Here is a 26,103-nt window from a genome sequence, read left to right on the forward strand (position 1 = left end):
CTTCCCTTTCCCATCCCCGCTTTCGTTGTTGCCCAGCCCCCGCGCGCGCGCACTGCGGTCCTGGGGGGTGGGGGGGAAGATGCCAGGGCCGTTGCCCTCGCAACGTAATCGGGAGACGGGTATTTGTAATTCTGTGCTTCGACTTCTAATCCCGAAGCCGGCAGGTATGGGTCTCGCGAGAAAAGCCGAGAGTTGGAAAAAGGGAGTTCGGAGTGGCGGGTGTAAAGGTGCTGGCGGGTACCACATCTCGTTAGAGCTACGGCATTTAGAGGCTTGTGGAGTACTGAGAGTGGGCGGTGGGTAGCTAGAAAGGAGTGTGTGTTTGGACTTTTTTTTTTTTTTGGAAGGGAAGAGGGTAAAGCAGCCGTGGAGACAGAGCTTTTGAACACACAGGAGGTGTCATGCGTGGCTCCTCACTGAGATTTTCTCTTTGGAAAGGAGAGAAACCTTTCTCTCGACGCGCATCCCTCTCTCCCGCTGCGCTGAGAAGGGCGGGGGAGGAGTGCGCAAGCTCTAGTTGGCTAGCCGCTCGGCACCTCGCAGCGATAGGGGCCGTTCAGAGTTGGGGCTGCTCCGTAGGCTTTCTCCGCCCCTCCCCCTCTCCTTTCCTCCCCTCCCTTCCCCGCCCCCTCCGTCCCCCCTCCTCAGTATCTGAATTCCCTGGCTGGAGTACGCGTGCGCCTGCTCAGCTGCCAGGCGAGCGCGAGCTTGGGCTCGTACCCCGCTCCCCTAACCCCGCCCGCTCTTTACCTACCGGCCGTAGCTGGCCGGGTGGGCTTGCGGGGAGACGCTCGCGCGCGCACGCGCACACGACGCGGAGCGGAGCTCGAGACATCGAGGAGGGGAGTAAGAAGCATCCGAGGAGGCGTTAGAGGAGGAGGCGGTGTGTGTGTATCTGTGTGTTCCACGGTGTGGCTCGTCGAGGGGCGAGCGGAGGCTTGAAAGAGGGCGAGGGAGAAGCGAGAAGAGAGTCTCCGTCTGCGAGAACCTCTAATCTGGTGAGGGTCCCGGGCCGGCCGGGACGCTGGGAGTGAGGGAGGAGGCCGGGGGGCGTGTCTGGGATCGGGCTGAGAGATGAATGGGCCGGGGATGAATGGAGGGAGGTAGCGGCGGCCAAGAGTCTGTTCGGAGTAAGCGCCCTAGTCGGGGGCAGCTTGACCGAGGCGGGGTGATTGCCGTCACCTAGAGGTATGGGACGAGGCCGGGCTAGAGTCTTCGGGGTTGTCGGAACAGCTTTCGGTGTGAGCCAACAGGAGGAGAGGAAAATTCAGAGGGGGAAAGTGGGGAAGGGCAGGTTTAGGGTACGTTTTTTGTCTTTTCTTTTTTCTTTTTTTGTTTTTGTTGAGGGTGGCAACTTTGGGAGTTGATGGGAGACTAGGGGACGGGGAAGGTGAGGAGGATACGGGAGGGGGCCGGGTGACTGCTGACAAAGGACTGAGTGATCCTTTAAGTGAGACTGAGGCTACTGAAAGGGAAGATCGCTTCGGGTTTTGGAAGTTGAGTTTCAGTTGGGTAATTGGGGTGAGGGAAAGTGGATTTTATTTAGAGATTGAGTTGATGTGTGAAGGTTGATAGGACTGTATTTGGTGAGGAATTTTGCTGGCTGGCTGTGTAAACGGGTTAGGTTCAAGGAGATTGAGAGGTGTTATTTGGGAATGATGTGTTCTGTGACTGACAGGTTGGGGATGGGGAGGAGATGGTTTGATGGGGTTTGGATAAAAGTGGTGAGGTGGCTTCACTGTACTGGAAGAGGTTTTGTTTGACTAGTTAAGAGTGGTGAAACATTTATGTAGTGGGGTGTAGGTGGAAATCCTGCACGTGTGTATCTCCCTGTCTTGGGAGTTGATAGACCTTGTTAAAATGAAATGGAACGCTCAAAACAGATACAAGTTATATGGCTATTCCTTCTTAAGAGCTACTGTAGACTGAAGCAATTATATGAATAAGTTGCCTTTAAGTTGTGAAAATCTTCTGTATAATGGTGATTGCATTCAATTTTGGGAGGCATTATTACCTGTTTTTCATCTATAGTAAGTTGTAATAACAAGAGAACTTTTGAAGAGGTTTCTGTATATGACACAGAGCAGCAGGTGTTTTCTAGACAGTCTCTATCCTTTGGATTGATGAGTTTGAAACAAAAAAGCCAACAGTCCAAAGGAAAGATACCTTGTATTAAAAGATATCTAAAATGCTGATTTGGAATGCTAAAATAATTATACATGATTTTTTTCATTAATCTGAACTTACCTTGTTTGAAAATTGACACTTTTTGGTGTGAGTTTAAACTACAGGAGATTACTTGGACATGTTGTTCTCTAAATACGTAAATCTTCTGGTAAGAATATCTTATGATGGTCTCATTCTGTTCTGGGTCAAGATGAATAGTTTATGGATTTTTAACTTTTCATGGTTACTTTTTACAAACTTTACTGACATATTCATTTATCTTGGAAATGTTGCAAATTTGAGAACATTCCCATGCCCTTTTTCTTTTATTCTGCTTTGATGTTGGAAAGAGTGTAATCCTTGTTTTGGCTACCCAGAGTTTAAATATAAAAGTTAATACTATGTTCATATTCTCTTAGATTAAATGAATACTTAGTGTATTAAGCAGTAGAGTAGAAGTATAAAAGCACTATGAAAGCCTGGAAATGTTGCACCGACTCTGGCAGAAAGCTGATTTTGAGCTAGATGTTCCTGGAGTGGAAGAACATTCAAGTATTGAGGCAGGAAAGTGTAAGCATGGTATATTTGGGGAGTGGAATCAGATAAAGCTGGGATCAGATTGAGGCTGGGGTGAAGGACGACCCTGCAGACTTGGGAGCCCTGGACTGTTTAAGAAGAGGGGGAATAACATAAGCAGACTTGTGTTCATCTCTCTGCCTTTGCTCTAATCCCCTCACCCCTCAACCCAGAATCCTCTCTTTCCCTCCCTTTGAATTTGAATTCATTCTCTTTAGACTAACCTCTGTCATTAGCTATTCCTGAAAGCCTTTCCTTCTCCCCCCTTTTTTTTCCTTTTCCCAGCATCCTCCACCATGCTAGGTTAGGTGCCCCTCTTTAGTGGTCCTGTCACACTCTGTACATATTTTTATTACTGTACTTCTGTTGGGAGGCAGGCAGGAAAGTTATTTTCCTTTTTATATATGAGAGAGAAAAGAAACTCAGAAAAATAAGACTTGCCCTAGTAAGTAAGTGGTAGACCCTGGAATTCTGACTTCTAGACCAATGCTGATCCTCATATCATAAGTCTACATTCATTGATGTAATTATTCTATAGTGTTTTAGGAGTTTAATTTCTGTAGCACGGGCTTCAACTTTCTTCCCTAGAGCAATTTCTTTTCATTAAGGTGTCCACCACTTAGCCAGTACATGATAAAGCCGATGGTTGCACACAACCAAAGTAGTCAGAAGTAAAGAAGATGAGAACTTTTGTATTATTATCACATTTCTAGTCAGATAATTTACTTAAAAAATAATTACAGAGGGCCTAAGTTTTTGCATGTATGTTTTTGTGTGGAGGTTGTGTGTAAGAAGAAACTCTTCCTTTCTCAGTCTCTTAGTATAAGTAGACCAGCTCTATTTGCAAATATACTTGATTATGTCTCTTGGTTAAAAGCCAGAATACTTTCAGAGGGGTGGGTCTTTTCCATTTTTGTTTGATATAAAATTTATGTTATTGTTAAGGAGGTATTTGATGACTGTAAAAGACATTTTTAAAGGCATTCTTACAGAAATCCTGAAAGCTTCAGAAGTGCAATTTGATGCCAATTTTAATTGTTTTGGTAGAACTTGTCATGAGATACTTGGTTTGGAAAAATGTTGAGATTAACTTACTGCAAAAGTGAGCCTTTAATGCCCCTTTCTTCCAGTGATATATTATTTTTTTCATGAGCTGTTTTTAAAAATAAGAATGAAGAAATGAAATTGTTTTCTGTGTTTTAGCCTGGTAACTGTTTATTGTGATAAAATTCACATAACATATAATTTACCATTTTAGAGTGTACAGTTCAGTGACATTAAGTACCTTCATGATGTTCCATGTCTAGTTCCAAAACATTTTCATCATCTCAAAAGGAAATCCTGTACCCATTAAGCAGTCACTTGCTATTCCCCTTTTTCCCCAGCTCCTGGCAACCATGAATTTGTTGTCTCTATGGATTTGTTTATTCTGGATATTTCATATAAATGGAATCATACAGTACATGGCCTTTCATGTCTGGCTTCTTTCATTTTGCATGTTTTTGAGGTTCACTCACATTGTGACGTGTATCATTGCTTCATTCCTTTTCATGGCTGAATAATATTCCATATAATGCATTTTATTTATCTATTCAAAATGAACACTTGGAATCTTTCCACCCTTTGGCTTTTGTGAACAATGATGGTATGAATACTTACGTACAAGTTTGTTTGAATACTTGTTTTCAATTCTTTTGGGTATGTACTTAGGAGTGGAATTACTGGATCATATGATAATTCTATGCTTAACTTGTTGAGGAACCACCAAACTATTTTCCATAGTGGCTGCACCATTTTACATTCCCACCAGGGATGCATAAGAGTTCCAATTTCTTCACCTCTTCCTCAACATTTGTTACTTTTGGCATTTTTGTTTGTGTGTGTGTGTTTTATGGCCATCTAGCAGGTGTGAAGTGATATCTCATTGTAGTTTTGATTCACATTTTGCTACTGACTAATGATGTGGCACATTTTTTCATGTGCTCTTAGCTATTTGAATTTCTTCTTTGGAGAAATGTCTATTTAAGTTCTTCACCCATTTTTAAATTTGGTTGTTTATCTATTGTTGAATTATAAGAGTTTAAAAATACTATATTCTAGATACTAGACTCTGATTAGATATATGATTTGCAGTTTTTTTCCATTCTGTGAATTGCCTCTTAACTTTGTTTCTTTGCCTATTTCCCATTTTTATTGAGATAAAATTGACATACAGCACTCTGTAAGTTTAAGGTGTACAACATAATGATTTGACTTACATACATCATAAAATGATTACTACAGTAGGTTTAGTGAACATCCATTATCTTATATAGATACTACAGTAAGGAAATAGAGAAAAATTTTTTCCTTGTGATGAGAACTCTTAGGATTTACTCTCAACAAATTTCATAATAACATACAGCAGTGTTATTTTTAGCCTGTTGTACATTACATCCATAATACTTATTTATTTTATAACTGGAAGTTTGTACCTTTGACTACCTTCATCTAATTCCCCCTCCCCTGCCACAAATCTGATCTCTTTTTCTATGAGTTTGTTTGTTTGTTTTTTGAAGTAAAATTGACCTACTGCAATGTTTGTTCCTGGTACACAGCATAATGATTCAATATTTCTATGCATTTCAGAGTAATCACCACAATAGGTCTAGTTGTCATCTGTCACCATACAAAGATATATAATTATCGACTATATTCCATACACTGTACATTTCATACCTCTGAGTCATTTATTTTGCAGCTGGAAGTTTGTACCTCTTAATCTTCCTCATCTATTTCTCTACTCCCTGCAATCCCTTCCCCTCTGGTTTTTTGTATCTATTACTCTGTTTCTGTTTAGTTATGTTTGTTCATTTGTTTTATTTTTTAGATTCCACATATAAGTGAAATCATATAGTGTTTGTCCTTCTCTGTCTGACTTATTTCACTTAGCATATTACCCTCTAGGTCCATCCATGTTGTCAAAATGGCAAGATTTCATTATTCTTACAGCTGAGTAATATTCCATTGTGTATGTATATACCGCATCTTCTTTACCCATTCATCTATTGATGGGCACTTAGGTTGCTTCCATATCTTGGCTATTGTATATAATGCTGCAGTGACCATAGTGATGCACACATCTTTTTGAATTAGTGTTTTTGTTTTCTTTGGATAAATACCCAAAATACTGGATCATATGGTAGCTCTATTTTTAATTTTTTGAGGAATCTCCATACTGTTTTCCATAGTGGCTGTACTAATTTTCATTCCCACCAAAAATGCACAAGGGTTTCGTTTTCTCCACATGCTCACCAACACTTGTTATTTGTTGTCGTTTTGATAGTAACCATTCTGACAGGTGTGCAGTTATATCTCATTGTGGTTTTGATTTGCATTTTCCTGATGATTAGTGATGTTGAGCAATCTTTTAATGTGCCTGTTGGCCATCTGTATATCTCTTTTTACTTTCTTGATAGTGTTTTTTGATGCACAAAAGTTTAGGAATTTGATGAAGTCCAATTTTTTTTCTTTTGTTGCTTGTGCTTTTGGTGTTATATTTAAGAAACCATTGCCAAATCCAAGATCATGAAGATTTATATTTTCTTTGAAGAGTTTTATAGTTTTAGCTTTAATATTTAGGTCTTTGATCCATTTTGAGTTAATTTTTGTATAGGTACGAGGTAAAGGTCCAGGTTCATTCTTTTGCATGTGGATTAACTTGAAGTTTTTTAAAGTATAAAATGCATAATAAATAATACTATCCATGTATATTATTAAATAAAGCTATTTGTGGCAATATCTAATGACTCTGGGCAATTGTGGGGGAGAAATGTTTCTAAATACATTTTTGAAGGTTATGCCTTATATTTGAAGTGTGGGGATATTCTAAAACTATGAGTCAGTGAGACTGTTATGATCAGGAAACTTCAATATGGCAAGCTAGATGATCCTTATGCTAAAGTTACATAAGTGATTTTTTGGTAAAGACTATTATTTTTATTTTTAAATTGTTTGTGTAGGGTGAAATCTTTGCTTAAAACTAGGGGGGAAAGGCAGATTTAGTCTATAACCAGAAATTGGCATTCAATTTATGCTGAAAGCAATTCATATCTATGTGTTATATAGCTTATGATTGTGAGCCAACTTCTTGACCAAAACATGTATCAATCAGTACTTTGTGGAGACTTTTTACTTGTAGCTTGGGCTATAATCACTGATATATTACTCTGTTTATTTAGAAATAATGTAACATTATGTCAGTTTGGTTACCTGTAAAAATGAGAATTAAAATTTAGCACAGCACAATTGGTTCATAAATCTCAGCCTCTAGTTAAGTATAATTAAAATAGGGACATTAATTTGGATTAAAAAAAAAAGCTAGGGAATGTGTTTTAATACCAAAATAGAAAATCTGCTTGATCAGCCCTAAGACCTATAAGGTGCTAGTTCAGCTCTGATTATGTCCACTGCTGCCCCGAGAATAGTTTTTCTCCTCCTGGGCAACTGTGGCATTTCCATTGAGTTAGTCTTTGAAGGTTTCTGGCAAGAGAAAAAAACCCTTGAAGATATGTGGTTCATTTGCTAAGGAACCTTTCAAATACACTGATAACTTACTCTGAATCTGTAGGCCCAAGTGAATTATAGAGTATGACTTACCCAGTGTATTTGTAAGTTATACTATTAATTCAACAAATATTTATTGTGTTCCTCCAATTTGCCAAGGTTGATGTGTTGGGGGTAAATGAAAAGGAAGCAAAGCAGACAATGACCCTGCTGTCTTTGAGCTTACATTTCAGTGGCGGACAATAGATGGTCAACAAATACTTAAAATGCTAAGAAGAAAATTTTTTAAAGGATGCTAAGATGTTGGGGGGCTCACGTGGTTAATTTGGAAGGCTTCTTTGTGGAGCTGACTTGGAACTGAGATCCGAATGTTAAGAGTATCCCTTCTGTTGTTATTTTGTTAAATTGTTGATTTATCCTTTCTAAAATAACACTTTAGTTTCTTACTATGTAGAATATGTGAGTTACTGTATTTTGTTTCTAAGGGAAAAAAAAAAAAGCAGCAGGTACTTTCCTTATGAGAAGAAACAATGTTCCCAAGTGGAAATGTCACTGGAATAGGAGTCCTTCTGGGTTCTGGTCTTGCTTCAGTATAATTCTGTGCAAGTGTATAAGCATTTATTTCCTTATTTGTTATTAAAACAAAAGCCTACCTATTTAGCAGGGTTTCTTTGCTAATTAAAGGAGAAAATATACTTTGTAAATTGTATAACTATATATTAAATACAATGTATTTTATTAATCTATTTTTGGAGTCAAAGTTTCTTAATTGGGACATGTTTTCCCACCAATTTAAAGCTTTTCTGTCTCTCCCCATCTGGTAAATTTTCGCACCAAATGTCTAAACTCATTGATTACTCAGAAGGGGATGGGTTCTTAAAAAGTGGTAGTGTGGTAGAAAGTATGTTAGATTTGGAGCTGGAAAACCAGGCTTCCAGAATTCTCCCCTTCACTCGCTGGCTCTGTGACTTGGGTAAGACACTAAACTTCTCTGAGCCTTCTTAATTTTCAGAACTCGGGCAAGTGCCAAGTAGCTCTTAGGGTTGCTGTTAGGAGTACTTGAGTTAAATAGATGAAGTTCTTTCAAAAACTATAAAGCAAGGTTTGAGAAATTTTTTCCACAAAGGACCAGGTAGTAAATATTTTAGGCTTTGTGGGTCATGGAGTATCTGTTGCCACGACTCAGCTCTGCTGTTGTAGCAGTTATAGGCAATATGTAAATGAATGAGTGTGGCTATGTTCCAATAACACTATTTATGAACACTGAAGTAAGAAGTATGAATTCGGAATAATTTTCATGTGTTATGAAATACTATTCTTCTTTTGATTTTTTAAAAACCATTTAAAAGTGTAAAAATCGTTCTCAGCTTACCTGTTGCACAAAAACAGGCAGGGAGGTGAAGTAGGTTTGGCCTGAGGGCTATATGTAGTTTGGCTGCAACTGTTATAAAGGGTTAGGCAGAGTAAGGTGTTAATTAAGGATTCAAGGGTAGGTGATTGATAGATAGAAATTGTTTAATTTTGATGATGGAAGAACATGGAGAGGATTTCATCTCCTTTTCTAATATGAATCCATACTTTTTTCACATAAAATGGGCATCTTTAATTGAGAAGATGACTTTACTAAAGCAAAACTGGAAGATGAAAGTGAGGAAGACGATAGTTTTAGTGTTATAAACCCCCAAGGACTGTGATGTGGTTGTGTAGTGTATGTATCTATGCAATTCAGGATTGTGTATAATGTGTACATGTGGCTCCAAGTCATATGTGGCCCCATATTACCACTGGTTAACAGTGGACTTGAGAGTCATGCGTGGGTTTAATTCTGGTCCTGGTTTTTACTAGCTGTGTAATATTAGACAAATTTAACTTAACTTTTTGAGCCTAGTTTCCTCATTTGTAAAATGAGAATAAAAATATTACTTACCTCAAGATTCTTGTGATGATGATTACATGAGGAAATGCATGAAAAGGCTTATAGTGTTTGGCATAAAGGGCTCAATAACTGATAATATTCATTTGGCTATATGTTGTACATACCTTATTATTTTTGTCCTTCCTTCAGTTATTTTAAGAAATTATAATATCCTTAATTGGTTTTTGGTACAGGTTGTTGATGGGCAGTTCTGCTTTAAAGAGTTAAAATAATATAGGCACATAGAAAAATACTGTATGATATCACTCATATGTGGAATCTAAAGCTAAAAAAAAGACAAAAAGGACACTATGAACTCATCTACAAAACAGAAACAGACTCGCAGACATAGTAAACAATCTTATGGTTACTGGGGAAGGGGGGTGGGAAGGGATAAATTTGGCAGTTTGAGATTTAAAGTGTTAGCCACTATAAATAAAAATAGATTTAAAAAAATGTTTCTGCTGTATAGCACAGGGAACTATGTTTAATATCGTGTAATAACCTTTAATGAAAAAATATGAAAATGAATATATGTATGTATGTATATGCATGACTGGGACATTGTGCTGTACACCAGAAATTGAAACATTGTATCTGATGATACTTCAATTAAAAAAAAATAATATAGAGGTAGATTAAAGCCTTAAATTCCCCAGTTACCCACCTTGCTGTCATCTCAGTGGGTAACCATTGTTAAGAGTTGACTGTGAACTTACACAGTCCTTTTTTCCTGTATTTACATCCATATGTATGTGCATATACAAATAAAAATGTAATGTATATTTTATGGCTTATTTTTTCCCAAAGAATATGACTTTTTTAATGTCAGTATATATGTGTTCACTTTGTTATTTTGAATGGATATGTAGTATTTCATACTATGTTCTCCTTTAACCAATAGGATCAATTTAGAGTATATCCTTCCAGTCTTTTTTATATGCATTTACACATATATGGGTACATTTAGAAATAAAAAGTTTTGCGTGTGTTTTTTTTACATAGATGATATATAGGTGTAATATATATGTTGTACCACAACTTGTTTTTCTCAGTAGTACACGTGTGTAGGAGATTTTTATACATCAGTGTATATCCATGTCTTAGTTTTTAAACAGCTGCATATTATGCAGGACAGATGCACCGCTTTTTATTTCACCATTCTCTTATAGATGAGTATATAAGTTCATTTCAGTTATTTTTTTTTTTTTTGCTGTTGCAAACATTGCTTCAGTAAAAAATCCTCGTACATACGTATTTGTACACATACAGGAGTGTTTCTCAGGTAGGTACTAAAAAGTGGAATTTTTAGGTGTCAAGTATGTGCTATATATTTGAAATTTGCCATATGAAAAGGCTATTCCAGTTTATCTGTCGACAGTGCATGGAATGCTGAATTTCTCAGCTGTGATATTAATAGATATATAATTTTTGCTCATATGATAAGCAAAAATGATATTGAATTGTTTGAATTTGCATCTCCTTGCTTACTAAGAAGTTTGAGGCATCCGCTACCATAGATGTATTGGCTATTTGTGTTTCTTCTTACTGATTTTTATGGGTTCTTTATATATTCTGGATATTAATGCTTTGCTGTACATGTTGTAAATGTTTGCTCCCAGTCTGTTTTCTTTTAACCTTGTTCATGGTCAAACAGCCAAATGTATTTTTTTGTTGTTGTTGTTAATGTATTTGTTGTTGTAGTTCATCTTTTTAAGAAAACCTTTCTTTCTTCAGGTTGGAAATATATTGTACCATATTTACTTTTAATAGGTATATAGTTTTGTTTTTTATGTTTAGCTCTTTAATCTGCCTGGAATTTATTTTTATGGCTGGTTTTAAGTAGGACTTTAATTGCCCCCTCCCTGCCCCAAATGGAGAGCCAATTCTGACACTATTTATTATGCTATGTGTTCCTTATAAATTGAAATGCTATCGTTACTATGGACTGCATTCCCATGTTACATACATGTGGTTGTTTCTGTATTGACTATTCTCCACTAGTCCAGTTGTCTATTTCTGTGCTGAAACCACATTGTTTAACTTACTATAGCTATATTATATGTAATATCTGGTAAGACAAATTCTCATTTTTCTTTTTCAAGATTTTCTTGCCTTTCCTTGTACCTTTTTAGAATCGGTTTGTCAATTTTGGACAAAAACATCTCTTTGGGATTTTTATTGCGTTTGCATTGACTTTGGAATAATCTCAGAGAGGGGTTTGTGAAGATGCTGATACTGGGTCTTTCTACCAAAGAAAGGTATGTTTTATGTACTTAAGTAAAATTTTAGTCTTCTTTATGTAAGTGTTGTATATTTCTTTTTGAGTTTATTCCTAGATGAGTATTTTATAGCTTTGTTAGTCTTGTGAACAGGATAGTTTTCTTTTTGAGGAGGGAGAGACAATTTAAATATGTATTTTATAAATTACATTTACCTATATATACTTTCTTTGGCAAGTAAAGGGAAGGTAGTAAAAATTTTGAGTGGGGTGCTGGTCCAAGTAGTCTCTCGGTCATTGGAAAGGTCTCTGGGCCCTGACACTGGGGACGAATGGTTGGTTGGCAGAGAGCTTAGAGGTGGGGGTCCAAGCTAATCCACTGCAGGGATGGGGTCAAGAGGTACACGGAGAATTGAAGACCTGGTAGGGTGTGGGTCACAACATGGCAGGGGTTCTTGGGGAGGCCAGCCTTCCTGGCACAGAGTCTCATCACATCCCTGAGGGTCCATTGGGAGAGCCTTGAGGTTTTTTTTTTTAATATGTATATTTTATTCGCAGTGACCCACCCTCCAGGTGCCACCTGTTCCTGGTACTCTCACTTTAGGATACTTGTTTTTTAAATTACATTTTCTAATTGATTATTGCTGATGTATAGCAAAGCTATTGCTTTGTGTTTGTTGATTTTGTCTTTAGCCTTTCTGCTGAGCTCTTTTATTCGTTCCTATTATAGTTTATTAGTTGATTTGCTTGGATTTTCCAGATAGACAGCCATATAATCTACAGGTTTTAAGTTTTGTCTCCTACTTTCCAATATTTGTGTGTCTTGTTTTATTTCCTTAAGTGGTAGCAATGATAATAGGAATTCTTGGCTTATTCCTGACTTTAATTATTGTTTATGTTAAAGATGCTTAACCTCACTCATGAGATAAATGCTAATTGAAACCACACTGTGATTTCTTTTTTAAACCTATCTGAGTGTTAAAAATCAAAACATTTGATAACACCTTTTTTTGTTGTTGTTAAGGCTGTGGGGTAAAAGACACTCTCACACATTGCAGGTGGGAGTTTAAATTGGTACAATGCCCGAGGAAGGCAGTTTGGCAGCATTATGTAAAGATACATGTGAATTTTGTGTATTCTTCTGGATATACTAGTTTTCTTCAATAAAAGCTAAATATCCAAATTTCCTTTGATCTAGCAATCCCATTTCAGGGAATGTACATACACTCACACATATATATACACAAAGATACACACATATATGCAAAGGAAATATGCAGTTATCTGTCATAGCAAATAATCAAATACTATTACTATATAGGTATTAAAAAAGAAGAATGACAGGGAAAAAAGTATCTTAAATTATTGTGACTGTAAAAAAAATTTGGTATATACTGTGCTACTTTTTGTGTAGAAAGGGAGAGAGAGAACATGTATTTGTTTTTGCTTATTTGCTGAAAGAAACTCTGGAGGACTACACAAGAATCTAATGAGGATCAGTGATGAAAATAGCCAAATCTGATCATCAGACCTTCTAGTCTAGCTGATGCATGATCTCTGTATGTCTGAGAAGCAAAAGTATACAATAATTTAAAACAATAAAGGGTTATGTCTTGGATAGGTGTGTGTGTGTGTGTGTGTGTGTGTAAAGGTGGCAGTGGATAACTGAGGAATTGTTGATGGGTGAGTGAGAGTGGGCTGGGGGTTCTGTGTGTGTGAAAGGCTAATCAATTCTGAGTGATGATGAAAACGTTTTACTACTGACCTTTTTAACTATGAAGTTTTCTACACTTGATCTAAGCTTAGAAAAAAAAATCTAATAAATATTAACCTGTTGGGAGAGTGGTGGGAACTGAATGGATAGGAAACGGGGTTGAGAGTGAAGCTGTCCATTATATACCTCTTTCTTTGGTTTTTGAATCTTATGATTGCATTGTCAAAATTAAAATAAAAATGATTGCTTGAATTATTTCAGCTCTTCCAAAGACATTTTTTTCTTGTTCTTGTTCTTTCTCTTCTGTGTTACAGGTTATCTTTAAATAGCTGTTTCCTGATTCTGTTCGTATTTTAAAATGAGCTAGTAGAAGGGTTAACTGGGAGTTCTGTGTACCTAGGGAGGGTTGTCAACTGGTAGGCTTTATTTTGGGTGGGCAGCTGGCTTTTAGACTTGGATAGAGGGCAGAGGGCTTTGTACCAGGGTGTCCTTATTCTTCCTAGTTTGTTGAATTTGGTATTCTGTATGCAGGATTTCTTTCTTTGTTGGGGAGAGTTCATCAACTGTGTCGTAATTCAGACCTGCAGTTAATCCCTGTTTTCAGCCTTTTTCTCACTCTGGCCCTCTGTAGGATCTTTAGTCTTTTGAGTGTGGAACCCCTCTTGGGTTTTGCCCTGTAAGTCAGCTCCCTCCTGGGTTGGAACCCTTTCTACTACATATTTTAGGTTGTAGCATTCCTTTGATTTGTGTTATCAGCCAGTTTTTTCCTGTCTGCTCTCTGTCAGAAATTGTTGAAATCTTGTATTTGCTATGCCATTTCCCATTCCTGTCCTTGACTTGTCATTTATATTTTTGTACTCTTACCATCACTTTTCCAAGGTCTTAGAAAGTACAAGAGATATAGGTATTCAGTTCACCTTCTTGAACCAGAAGTCAACAGGGGTGTATCTTAAGCTTGGATAAACTGTAGGCTCCTTGAGGACAAAAACTGACTTTTGTTCTTTTATCCCCAGACCCTGACACAGAGCTTAGCACTTGGTAAATGTTTATTGACATGAGTACACATGTATGAAAGAGAGAGAGAGAGGATTGTTGATGGAAAATTTACTGTGTAATTTTGACTATTTAAATATGCATTCTTTTAACTGTTGGTTCCAAAAGTTGAAGAAATTAGTGAACCATTGATTGACAAAATATGCTGGATTTCCCATGGATAGAACCGTGATAGGCTACAGGGGAAAATTTATTTTGAGCTTTTAACTCAAATGTTTCAAGCTTATATATCAAACATGTTGAAGGAGTAGATATGGGGCACAAATTTGTGAGATTTTCCTTATAATTTCAGTCTCTGTAGAAGTGCTTTTGCAATTGTCTTTCTACGTATTCCTAGGGTTTTGATCAGTGTGTTAACATTTTATGAAGGAAAAAAATGGTCACACATAGATTATAATATATAGCTGTTGAGCTCAGTAAGAGATTTCAGGTTTGAGGCCTGATTTTTGTGGACTATTTCACTGAGCTATGTTTCTGCATTGCTGAATATAGAAGAGATACTATCCTGGTCACTGAAGCATACCCCTTTAGCAATGCTAGTGTGGTTTATTATTGGAAAGCTTTAAAAGAATGTATTATATACTTTTCAGCCTTACTAAATAGACTCTCCTGAAAATCATTTAATGTTTTCTTGAGTATTGTTGAATAGTGCTTTACTATAGTGCTGCCCCTAGGGGTTAGTAAGAGGTAGAAAATAAAAGCTTCCATTTATTGATTATTATATTGTGCCAGGCATTGTGCTAAGCACTTCATATGTATATTTTCATTTTATTTTCTTATTAGTCCTGTGAGATTTCACAAATGAAATCAAGAATGAATGAGGTTAAGTAATTTGCCCCAAATCTCCTCTGAGGAATGAGAGGCAGAACGAAGATTGAGTCCAGGTTTCTCCCGCTTCACAAAGCCTGTGTTCTGAAACTGTATTTTGTGGTCCAGAAGTTATTGGATCCATGATGAAAAGGCCCCAGATATATTATACTTAGTGAAGTTGTTGGCCTGGTTTTTTAAAATATGGTTTTTTTATTCATTATTTACCACTAAGCTACCAGCTATTACATTTTATTGTTGTCAGGTCTTTTCCCTTCAGACCAGTGGTTCTCAACCCAGGAGCCCAGGTTGAAGATAAGGAGAGTGGACAGAATGAGAAGAGTGGAAGGTACAGAGTATAGTTTGGAAAAGGCATATTTGATATTACGACGTCTTTGATTTTAGTTCTAAATGTTTTAAGATTCTTAAAGAAGGATATTATATTTTATTGAGATATAATTTACATACCATAAAATTCACCAATATAAATGTCAGTGATTTTTAGTAAATTTATAGAGTTGTATAACCTTAATTACAATTTAATTTTAGAACATTTTCATCACCCCTAAAAGATTTCTTGTGCCAGTTTGCAGTCAGTCGCGTTCCTATGCCCCAGCCCTAGGCAACAGCTAATCTATTTTCTGTCTCTATAGATTTGCATATTCTAAGTATTTCATATAAATAGAACCATATGTGGTCTTTCCTCTGGCTTCTTTCACTTAGCATAATGTTTTAAAGGTTCATCCTTATTGTATGTGGCATATATCAGTACCTCATTTCTTTTTATTGCTGAATAACATTCCGTTGCATGGGTATAACACATTTTGTTTATCCATCAGTTGATAGACATTTGGATTGTTTCCATCCTTTGGCTGTTGTGAATAGTGTTGCTATGAACATGTTTCGTACACGTTTTTATGTGGAAATAAGCTTTCATTTCTCTTGGGTAGATGGTATCATATAGTAACTCTATGTTTAACTTGTTGAGGAACTGCCACACGGTGTTCCAAAGCAGCTGCACCATTTTACATTCTCACCGGCAATGTACCAGGGCTCTATTTTCTCCACATCCTCACCAACACTTGTTACTGTCTGTCTTTTTTATTGTAAGCAGCCTCATGGGTATGAAGTGGTATTTTATTGTGATTTTGATTTGTATTTATCTAATGAGTAATGATATGGAACATCTTTTCATGTGTTTATTGGCCATTTGTGTATCTTTTTAGAGAAATATCTGTTCAGATCTGTAGCCCATTGGATTATTGTCCTTTCATTATTGAGCTGTAAGAATTCTTTATATATTCTAAGTACCAGTCCCTTATCAGATACATGATTTGCACATATTTTCTTCTAGCTTTTTGCTTTTCACTTTTTTTTTTTTTTTTTACATGCAGGAGTTTATTGGCTACTTACATGCCAGGTACAAACATTAGCCAAAAAAAGTCATGGTTTCCACTTAAAAGAGCCTGTTGTCTCTTCCCATAGTGTTTCTCCCCCAACTCTGCAGATCCACAATCACAGATGAAGACAGTTTCACTTATACTAGAGATTCAGCTCCAGAAACAAGCTGATATCTTTTAGTATCAGGCACTGCCGGTAAAATCCAGGGGGGAACCAGGTCCTGAGACTCTGGTCTCTGTCATCACTGTCATGACGAGTCTTCACTCACCAGAAATACCAACTTCAGTCATCCTGGACTCTCCATCTGGCACAGCAGTGGAACATTTCTGCTGGCCTCTGGAAACGTTTCAGTTTTAATAAGGGTCTCTGGCTATACCTGAGAAATGACAGGTACAATAGCTGTCTTTTCCTGAAATGTTGCAGATCAGTTACAGCAAACAGAACGGCAACCATCAAGGAAAAATGTCACTCTGGGCTCCTTTTTGACCACAGCAGCTATGTGGAAGCAGCTGCAGCTTCAATAAGGGCCACTGCTTTTCACTTTCTTGATGGCATCTTTTGAAGCACAAGAAAATTTTTATGAGGTCCAGCTTCTCAGTTTTCTCCTTTATCACTTGTATTTTTGTTACTGTTCCTAGGAAATCACTGCACAATCCAAAGTCACTAAGATTTACTCCAGTGTTTTCTTCTAAGGATTTTATACTTTTAGCTCTTACATTTAGGTCTGTGATCCACTTTGAGTTCATTTCTTGTATGGTGTAAGGTAGGAATCCAGCTTCATTCTTTTGTATGTAGATATCCAATTGTCCCATTACCTTTTGTTGAAAAACTGTTCTTTCCCACTGAATGGTCTTGGCCTCTCGGTTGAAAATCAACTGACCATAAATGTTAAGGTTTGCTTCTAGACTCTCAATTCTATATCATTGATCTATATATCCTTATTTTATTGTTTATTTCTAATTTAGTTCTTTTGTAGAAGGAGAATATACTTTAGTTTCACTCCTTTTAAATTTATTGAGATTTATTTTATTGCATAGTACATGATCTGTTCTGGAGATTTTTCTTTGTGCTTGAAAATAATGTATATTTTGCTCTTGTTAGGTGGAGTGTTCTGTAGATGGCAGGCCAAGTTGACTGATAGTTTTGGCTAAGTTTTCCAAATTCTTGCTGGCTTTCTGTCTAGTTGTTCTCTCCATTATTGAGAGTGGCTATTAAAATCTTCTACTGTGATTATTGAATTGTTTATTTCTCTCTTCAGTTATGTCAGTTTTTATTTAATGAATTTTGGCGCTCTGTTGTTAGATAGGTATAATTGTTATAGTGTCCTGATTAATCTTTTCATGCTTATAAAATGTTCTTTGTCTCTAATAACATTTTTTGTCTTAGGGTTGGTTTTTAAAAGACTGAAGGAACTTTTATTTCCCCATTCCTCTTCTTTGTTGCTGCTTATCCTACAGTTTGGGAAACCAGGTGACCCGACGTTACCATTAGTTAAGTGAAGTGAAAAGTGTTATTCTTAAGAATATTCCACCTAAAATGTTAGTATTTGGGGAATGTGAGTGAAGGGTATACTGGATTATGTATATATTCTTCCAGGTCTTTTTCCAAGTCCAAAATTATGTCAAAATAAGTTGAAGAAAGTACCTCTACCTAAGTGAGGGATTGTTAGTTACCTTTTCTCAGTTGAAGGCAAGGCTAGTCTTACTGACTTTTGAAGTATGTTGATTTAGCAATGTAACCTCATATAGTACTTTATGAATCCTTAGTTTAATTCTTAGCTCTGTCCTGGTAGTGTCATGTGATAGGCAAATCTCTGAGAGTTATCATAGACTCTTCCTTTTCCCTCACAACCATATTTATTCAGGCAGTAAATCTTGCATTTAGTACTTCATTAATGTATCTTATCTCTTGATACTATTTTCATTCAAACCTCAGCATCTCCTTTTTAGATTATTATAGTAACTCTCTAACTGATTTCCTTGTTTTACACTGTATGGCATAGGAATCCTTGGTGAGTATCTGCCTCTCTATCCTGATCTGCCTGCTTCTAGTATTACTAGTTAACTGTTGATACGCTTATTCTGCTGTTTTAAGACTTTGCATGTCATCTTCCCTCTGCTTGGATCAGCTAATTTTCTTTCTCTGAGACTCAGTTCATGCATCTTTTCCAGGAAACCTTACTTAAGGAGTCCAACTTCATTCTTGTCCATGTAGATATCCAGTTATCCCTGCACCATTTGTTGAAAAATAGTTCTTTCCCCATTGTATTGTCTTGGTACTTTTGTTGAAAATTGACCATAAACATGTGGGCTTATTTCTGGACTCTTTGTTTTTATTCCATTTATCTAAACATCTATCCTTATGCCAGCACCACACTTTCTTAATACTGTAGCTTTATAGTAGGTTTTAAAATTGGGAAGAGTGAGTCCTCCAACTTTGTTCCTTTTAAAGATTGTTTTGGCTTGACTTTGAAGTTCTATGTAAATTTTAGGATCAGCTTGTTAATTTCTGCAAAGGAACCAGCTGAGATTTTTATAGGAATTGTACTGAATGGGTAGAACAGTGTGGAGTATTTCTCCCCATTTCGTTTGTTTTGGTTCAGGATTATTTTTCTTCAGTTTTCCAAATTTGTTATTTCTGTATATTTTTGATTTGACATGACAAATAGTGTTTTATAAGGCACATAACAACAGATATACAGACTTAACTTTATGGTATATCTTTGTAGTGAGAAGTGAAGAACTCTCTTATTGGTTTGACCATTCATTTGAAAAAAATGTTTTTCTTGTATGTTCCACATATTTCCACATGTTCTTTGTGGAAAAAATTAGAAAATACAGAAAAGCAGAAAGAAAAAATCCATAATTCTACTATTCAGTGTTAATATCATGTGTGTGTATGTATAATGGAAGCTTGTCATATATTTCTTTTTTCATTTAATCATATAATATGTAGGAAATGTCTTTTTATCTCACTAAAAACTACAGTGTTTTTTAAATGCTGTATCCTATCTCATTTTGAGATATTTAATTAAACTTTATTAGGTTTATGTTTAGTTACAGTTTTTCCAAATTCTAAGTGCTATATGAGTGACTTTATAGTTAAATCTTTGCACAGATTGTTGGCTATTTCTATGGCAAGTTCCTGTAAGTGGAATTGCTGATTCAAGAGAATACATATTTTTAAGTCTTTCTTGCCATTTTTTGTTTCTGGTATAGTGTGTTAATACTTGACAATAGTTTCTATCTGTTAAAATGTGAAGGCAAGCTCATAAACAAGTATTTGCTTTATTCAGAACTACTGTTGGATGTTCATAGCAGCATTATTCAAATAGTCAAAAGGTGGAAACAACTCATCCATTGACCAGATGAATGGATAAACAAAATGTGGCATATACATACAATGGACTATTATTCAGCCTTAAAAAGGAATGAAATTCTGATACATGCTAACATCAATGAACCTTGAAAACATTATGCCAAGTAACATAAGCCAGACACAAAAGGACAAATAGTGTATGATTCCACTTATATGAAATACCTAGAGTAAGCAAATTCACAAGGACAGAAAGTAGAACAGAGGCTACCAGGGGCTGGGAGATGGGAAATTATTGTTTAATGGATACAGAATTTCAGTTTGGGATGATGAAAAAGATCTGGAAATGGATAGTGGTGATGATTGCACAACATTGTGAATGTCCTTAATGCCACTGAATTGTACACTTAAAAATGGTTAAATTTTACCACAATAAAAAAACTATTGGATTAATTCCAGAATTTTAAACAAAAACCATCTACTGAGAAATTATGTGCTTGTCTTACTTATTGTGTGTGTTACCTTGTAGCTAAGTGAACTGAGGGTTTGGATACTTCTTTTAAATATGATGGTTTGACAGAAGGGGCTGAGAACTAGGTTTCTAACCAATGTTCATGCAATATGAAGACCTATTGAGATGTATGCCAAGTAGTCTGCTGGGCATTGAGGACTGCAGTGGTAAACAAGATAAGACACAGTCCCTGGAGTCTGCTGGTTGCCAAGATTGGACAGAAAAAAGAACAAACTTCTTATTAAGAAAAAAGGGATTAAACAATCAGGTGACTTTTCTCCTTAATGGTTTCCTTGGGGGGTGATTTTAATATATCCTTTTTTCCCCTTCAGGTTGCTATGGAAACATAAGACCACATAAAAGGAAGTCCATTCTGATAATTCTGATACCTGAGATGCAACTGGACTGAAAAGTGGAACAGGAAAAATTTTAGTGCCAACCTTACTTACAATGGCTACTGATTCAGGGGAACCAGCTAGCACGGAAGATTCTGAGAAACCTGATGGAGTTTCATTGGAAAGCAAAGTTGCTCAGATTACAGAAACTTTGACAGTGGAAGGTAGACTAAAGGAAAAAAGCAGTACCTTCTCTGCTTCCGGAGAAACCATAGAAAGGAAGAGATTCTTCCGAAAGAGTGTTGAGATGATGGAAGATGACAAAGTCACTGAATCTTCCTCCAAAGATGAGAGAATAAAGACTGCGACAAATATTTCAAGAGTAGAAAAACTTCCTGCAAATGTGCTCCGAGGTGGACAAGAAGTTAAATACGAGCAATGTTCAAAGGGAGCATCAGAATCATCAAAAGATTGTTTCAAGGAGAAAAATGAAAAGGAAATGGAAGAAGAAGCAGAAATGAAGGCTGTAGCTACTTCTCCTAGTGGCAGGTTCCTGAAATTTGACATTGAGCTGGGAAGAGGAGCATTTAAAACAGTATATAAAGGACTGGACACTGAAACATGGGTTGAGGTTGCTTGGTGTGAGCTGCAGGTGAGTATATAATCTTCTTGGTTTTAATAAATTCCAGTTTTAGCTGGCCTAGGCTTCTGAATGACCCAGGATTAAAATGTATCATGGATTAAAATAAAATGAAGGACTTGTCCCCACGTCCCTGAAATTATGTTCCTTTCTTAGATACTCTTAGGAGCTCACACCAACCTTTTGGTTTTTTTTTTTCCCCTGTTGTTTTCCCCTCTGTTTTAAAGGGGAAAAAGTCTATTCTTGCTTTCTTTGGGGGAAATGCTCCTAATTTATTAACCTTAGGAAATTCCCAAAACACTTTTGATGTCTCATTTTGAAAACTTTTAGTAAGTGTATGCCTTATGAATTGATTGTTACACTAAATACTTGCGAGTGTGATGTGTTAGGGATATAGTCAGTGTGAAATTTTCCATTTCTCTTTTCCTTTCAACAAACTTTTGGGGTTCATGTGGTGTTTTTCAGCACAGGAAATGTTTTTCTTGTTTCTTTGAGGGCTTCTATTAATACAAACTCCTCCATGCCTTTGAGTTTACCTCAGAGAGGATCTCTGGAAGAAATAATCACTGAGGTTAGTCAACTGGAATGTTATTTAGAAAGGAGAAGTAAAAGCAACAGAATAGTTGAATTACCTAGATATTTGGTTCCATAATAAATATTTATGTGGTACTTTTAACTAATGAAGGGCTAAATGGGGACAGAACATCATAGAAGGGGTTATAATAAGAATAGTTTCAGACAGTTGTAGGTTGAACATAAGGAAAAACTTTGTGATCTCAGTCAGCTCATGGGAAATGGTCAGTGTTCACAAGAGATGCTTAAGATTAAATAAAGCCAATTGCTAAGTACAGATTTTTGTTGTTCAAATTCCAGTGGTCTCTCTGTGTGGGTGTATATGTATGTACTATGATTTTACCCATTCTAAATTTGCTATAGATTGCCACTTAGATAGGTTGAAATTTAGTCCAGGTCCCTGCATTTCTAGGAAGCTTTTTGTTTCCAAACTTTACTCTGTGTAAGAGCCAGTGTTTGCTTTGTATGCAGACTCTGGAGCCTATGTCAGAGATTCAGATTCAGTAAGTCTAGGGTAGGATGCAAGACTGCAATTTTAACCAGCTTTGAAAGTGCTTTGAATGTAGGAAGTCCCTTGATGACTTTTTGGAATGCAAGTTACCTAGCTGTCAAGCCATGCTGGTAGTTCTTGAAAGGTGTGCGTGTGTTGGGGGGGTTTGCTTGATTTTCTTACCCCTTTTACCTTTTAAGAATTTTATAAGGTCTGTGTCACAGTAGAAATATTAGATACTGCGAGCAAACAAATATTAAAATCACAGAAAATTATACTACTTTGAGAATGCTTTTAACATTTAAATATATTTCTTTATGGACTCTCTTTTGCATAAGTGTATAAGTGACTGTATGTCCCCCACCCCATGGAGTCATATTATAAGGTTTTAACAAAACCTTTTTTTAAACCTATCATGAACATCTTTTCATCACCAGTAATTGTACATTTATATCATTATTTTTAATAGATGCTCTTTTAAGTTATGTAATCAGTCCTCTGTTGTTGGACATCTAGATTTTTCTCCAATATTTCACTATTATAACCATGGTTGTGATCAATATCCTTGTGTGTGTGTATAAATGTGTGTGTGTGTGTATATATATATAATTATGTAAATTTTAATTTAATCTCTACATTGTGATTTCAGTTAACATTTTTTTTTGGGGGTAGGGCACAAAATGTAAGCTATTTACTATTTGGCCGTTTTTGTTGTTTGTTTTTTTCTTCTAGTTTTATTGAGATATAATTGACATACAACACTGTGTGAGTTTAAGGTGTACAGCGTAATGATTTGGCTTAACATCATGAAATGATTATCACAGTAAGTTTAGTGAACATCCATCATCCCAAATAGATACAAAATTAGACATAGAAAAAATTTTTTTCCTCATGATGAGAGCTCTTAGGATTTACTTTCTTAACAATTTTCATATCATACAGCATTTTTTTAATTGAGTTATAGTCGTTTTACAATGTTGTGTCAAATTCCAGTGTAGAGCATAATTTTTCAGTTATACATGAACATACATATATTCATTGTCACATTTTTTTGCTGTGAGCTACCACAAGATCTTGTATATATTTCCCTGTGCTATACAGTATAATCTTCATAGAATAGTATAATATTCTATATTTTGAAATACAGCAGTCTTAATTATCTTTATTGTGTTGTACATTACATCTCTAGTACTTATTTATCTTATAAATGGAAGTTTGTATCTTTTGACTGCACTAACACTCATCTTTTAGTGGGACCAGCAGCATGGACATCACCTGGGGACTTGTTGGAACTGCAGGTTCCTAGACCTCATCCCAGACCTATTGAATCAGAATCTATCTCTTAGTAACATCTGCAGGTGATTTATGTGCACAGTAGAGTTTGAAAAGCACTGAAATAAGGGGCTAGTTCCAAGAGCTAGCTGAATCAGAGGAGGAATTCCCTTAATACACCAACATGAGCTTTATATTATATCATATATACTGATTCCTGGCATCCACTCCAGACTTTCCAAATTGGACTCTCCAAGAGATGGGGCCTAGGAACTTACTTTTAAAAGTTCTCCAAATAATTGTATATATAGCCAGAATTGGGGGCCTCTCATTTGGAGCAAATGTTGTAAATATATAAAGCACATTTTAATTTACACAAAGAACAACCATTGCAATTTTCTGTTCTGAAAGGAATGTTAGAATTAGTGGACTTAGTTGATAAAATTTTTGGATATCATTTCATTTTCTGCATATTTGGAATTGGGAAAAACGAACTTTAGAATCCCAGAAGGATAAGGGCATCATCTTTTAATTACTTTCCTGTGAGTACTATGCAGTTTGTAATATACAATTTCTCATTTTTTTCCATTAAGTTTTCTTTATTATATAGTTAAACAATTTTGTAGAAAAACATCCCAGTGAGCAGTTTAAATTATTCTAGATCCTTTCCTAATCTTGTTTATATTTATGTGTGTGTATCATGTATAAGATTGGCATGTCTACACTTTTGTCTTGTTATCAACTTGATACATGTTTTCTATTTATTAACATCATTAAAATATGTAAGCTATATTTTATTGTATTCACGCCACCTCTTAATCTTCCTTGAAATTAGAGAAGTTCTTTTCTTTTTTAAAAATTTTATTTTTGCATGTTTGATTTGAAATTCGTAACTCAGCATAAGGTTTTTATACATTTTTCTCTTGATGGCATTTCCCCCATTGTAGATATTTGAGCCTTGTGTAACAATTCTTAACAGCCTCATATCCATTTATTTAGAATACATTGACCTTTGGCAGTGCAAAGAACTAGGAGAGACAGATTTTACTGCTGATATTTGACTTTGTGGATGTCAAAAACAAGCCCTTTGATGATGTGGATCAGATTTAGGATTTGCCCATAAACATCTGGATTTCTTTTTTATTTTAATTAATAGACTTTACTTTTTAGAGCAGTTTCAGGTTCACAGCAGAATTGAGTAGAAAATACAGAGAGTTCACACAAAGCCCTCGCCACCCACACATATACACTCCCCTACCCTCAAAATCCCTCATCAGTGTGGCATATTTGGTACAATCGCATAAACATCTGCATTTCAACAGTTTGTCATACTTTATGGTTTATGTAATTTGATGTTTTAATGCCTTAGTGGAAAGGCTTTGACCTATTGTTCTTTGTAAATTACTTGGTAAATTGATAATTTACTGTGAGTGAGGGCTATCAGTCATAAGTTTTGTTTAGAAGACAATTTTAGTTCATGATGTTGAAAGACCCGGTCAGATGTTACTTAAAGTCCTGTTTAGTAACTTTTAGGAGTCAGTCAGAAGAGTTTGTAAGTTTTATCCACTAACGACTTGACAATCAGTAGCACTTTACTTTTACACGTGGAAACACAACCAGTTTTTGCTTTACTTCTGCTAGTAATTTGTTATTTGTTTTCTTGATGGAACTGAGTTTTTGTATAGTGGGACTTTTTTCCAATTGAAGGAACATCATAGATATGTGAGATTTTTTGTTATTTGACTGTTTCTAAAATGTATTTGAGTGTACTTGTAATAAGCTTCACTGTGAGGTCAGATATGTGATTGTGTGCTTTTCAAGGTAATTAAACTGGCCTCCTTTAAGTAGCATCTAACAGTGAGACATCTAAGAAGTCTAGCTATAGTCTTTGAACTGAACCAAAACTGGCACTGACTGAAAAGAAAGATTAAAAAAATAAAAGACATAGTTGACTGTAGCAGGTTGACTGTAGCAGGCTGACCTGTTGAGTGAGCATTCTAATATGCTTTGATTATAGTAGTGAATATATTCCAGGCAATGCAATGGAAGTAAGTTTAAAAATCCATACTTCCGGGGGAGGGTATAGCTTAGTGGTAGAGTGCATGCCTAACATGCAGGAGGTCCTGGGTTCAATCCTCAGTATAGTACCTCCATTAAATAAACAAACAAACAAACCTAGTTACCTACCCTCTCCCAAAAAAACCCCAAAATTTTTAAAAATTAAGATAAAAATCCATACTTCCATAGCTAAAGTGTCTATCAAAATTGTGGAGAAACTTGTTTTCGTTTTATTTTTGTTCATCGCCTAAAAACACTTTGGGGAGAAGTATATTTTTAGACAGCTCTACATTTAATTGTGAAATTAGAATTAGATAATAATGTGAAAATAGCTGAATTTCCAATAAAGTTAAAAATAATTAAAAAATATAAATATGCTAGAATTTCTGTTTCTGAATAAATATTGTTTTCTGAAGTATTCACTCTGGGATACTTTTGCTCTTAAAATATTTTTGTTATGACCCCTCTTGGAAATGTTTCCAGATTCTGTTAGAGTTATACAAGAAAATGC

The 26,103-nt window shown here is 36.0% G+C and overlaps 1 protein-coding gene and 3 non-coding genes across 4 annotated transcripts in view; 3 read left to right on the top strand and 1 right to left on the bottom strand.

Moving 5' to 3' along the window:
- The first annotated feature begins 303 nt into the window (after window positions 1–303).
- The window catches only part of WNK3 (WNK lysine deficient protein kinase 3), a 98,951-nt gene continuing 73,151 nt past the window's right edge, over window positions 304–26,103 (top strand). Inside the window, exons 1-2 of the mRNA XM_032474663.1 lie at window positions 304–998; window positions 20,557–21,211. Of these exons, the coding sequence (XP_032330554.1) occupies window positions 20,675–21,211 (537 nt within the window). The 5' untranslated portion in view covers window positions 304–998; window positions 20,557–20,674. The remainder of the gene's footprint in view (window positions 999–20,556; window positions 21,212–26,103) is intronic.
- LOC116662308 lies at window positions 12,918–12,994 on the top strand. The gene has a single exon (XR_004318348.1). It is a non-coding gene; the product is annotated as a small nucleolar RNA U2-19 (small nucleolar RNA).
- On the top strand, window positions 13,159–13,228 carry LOC116662307. Its single transcript, XR_004318347.1, has one exon. It is a non-coding gene; the product is annotated as a small nucleolar RNA U2-30 (small nucleolar RNA).
- LOC116662292 lies at window positions 16,796–16,930 on the bottom strand. The gene has a single exon (XR_004318333.1). It is a non-coding gene; the product is annotated as a small nucleolar RNA SNORA16B/SNORA16A family (small nucleolar RNA).

Source organism: Camelus ferus, chromosome X (genome assembly GCF_009834535.1).
Source record: "Camelus ferus isolate YT-003-E chromosome X, BCGSAC_Cfer_1.0, whole genome shotgun sequence".
Taxonomy (NCBI): domain Eukaryota; kingdom Metazoa; phylum Chordata; class Mammalia; order Artiodactyla; family Camelidae; genus Camelus; species Camelus ferus.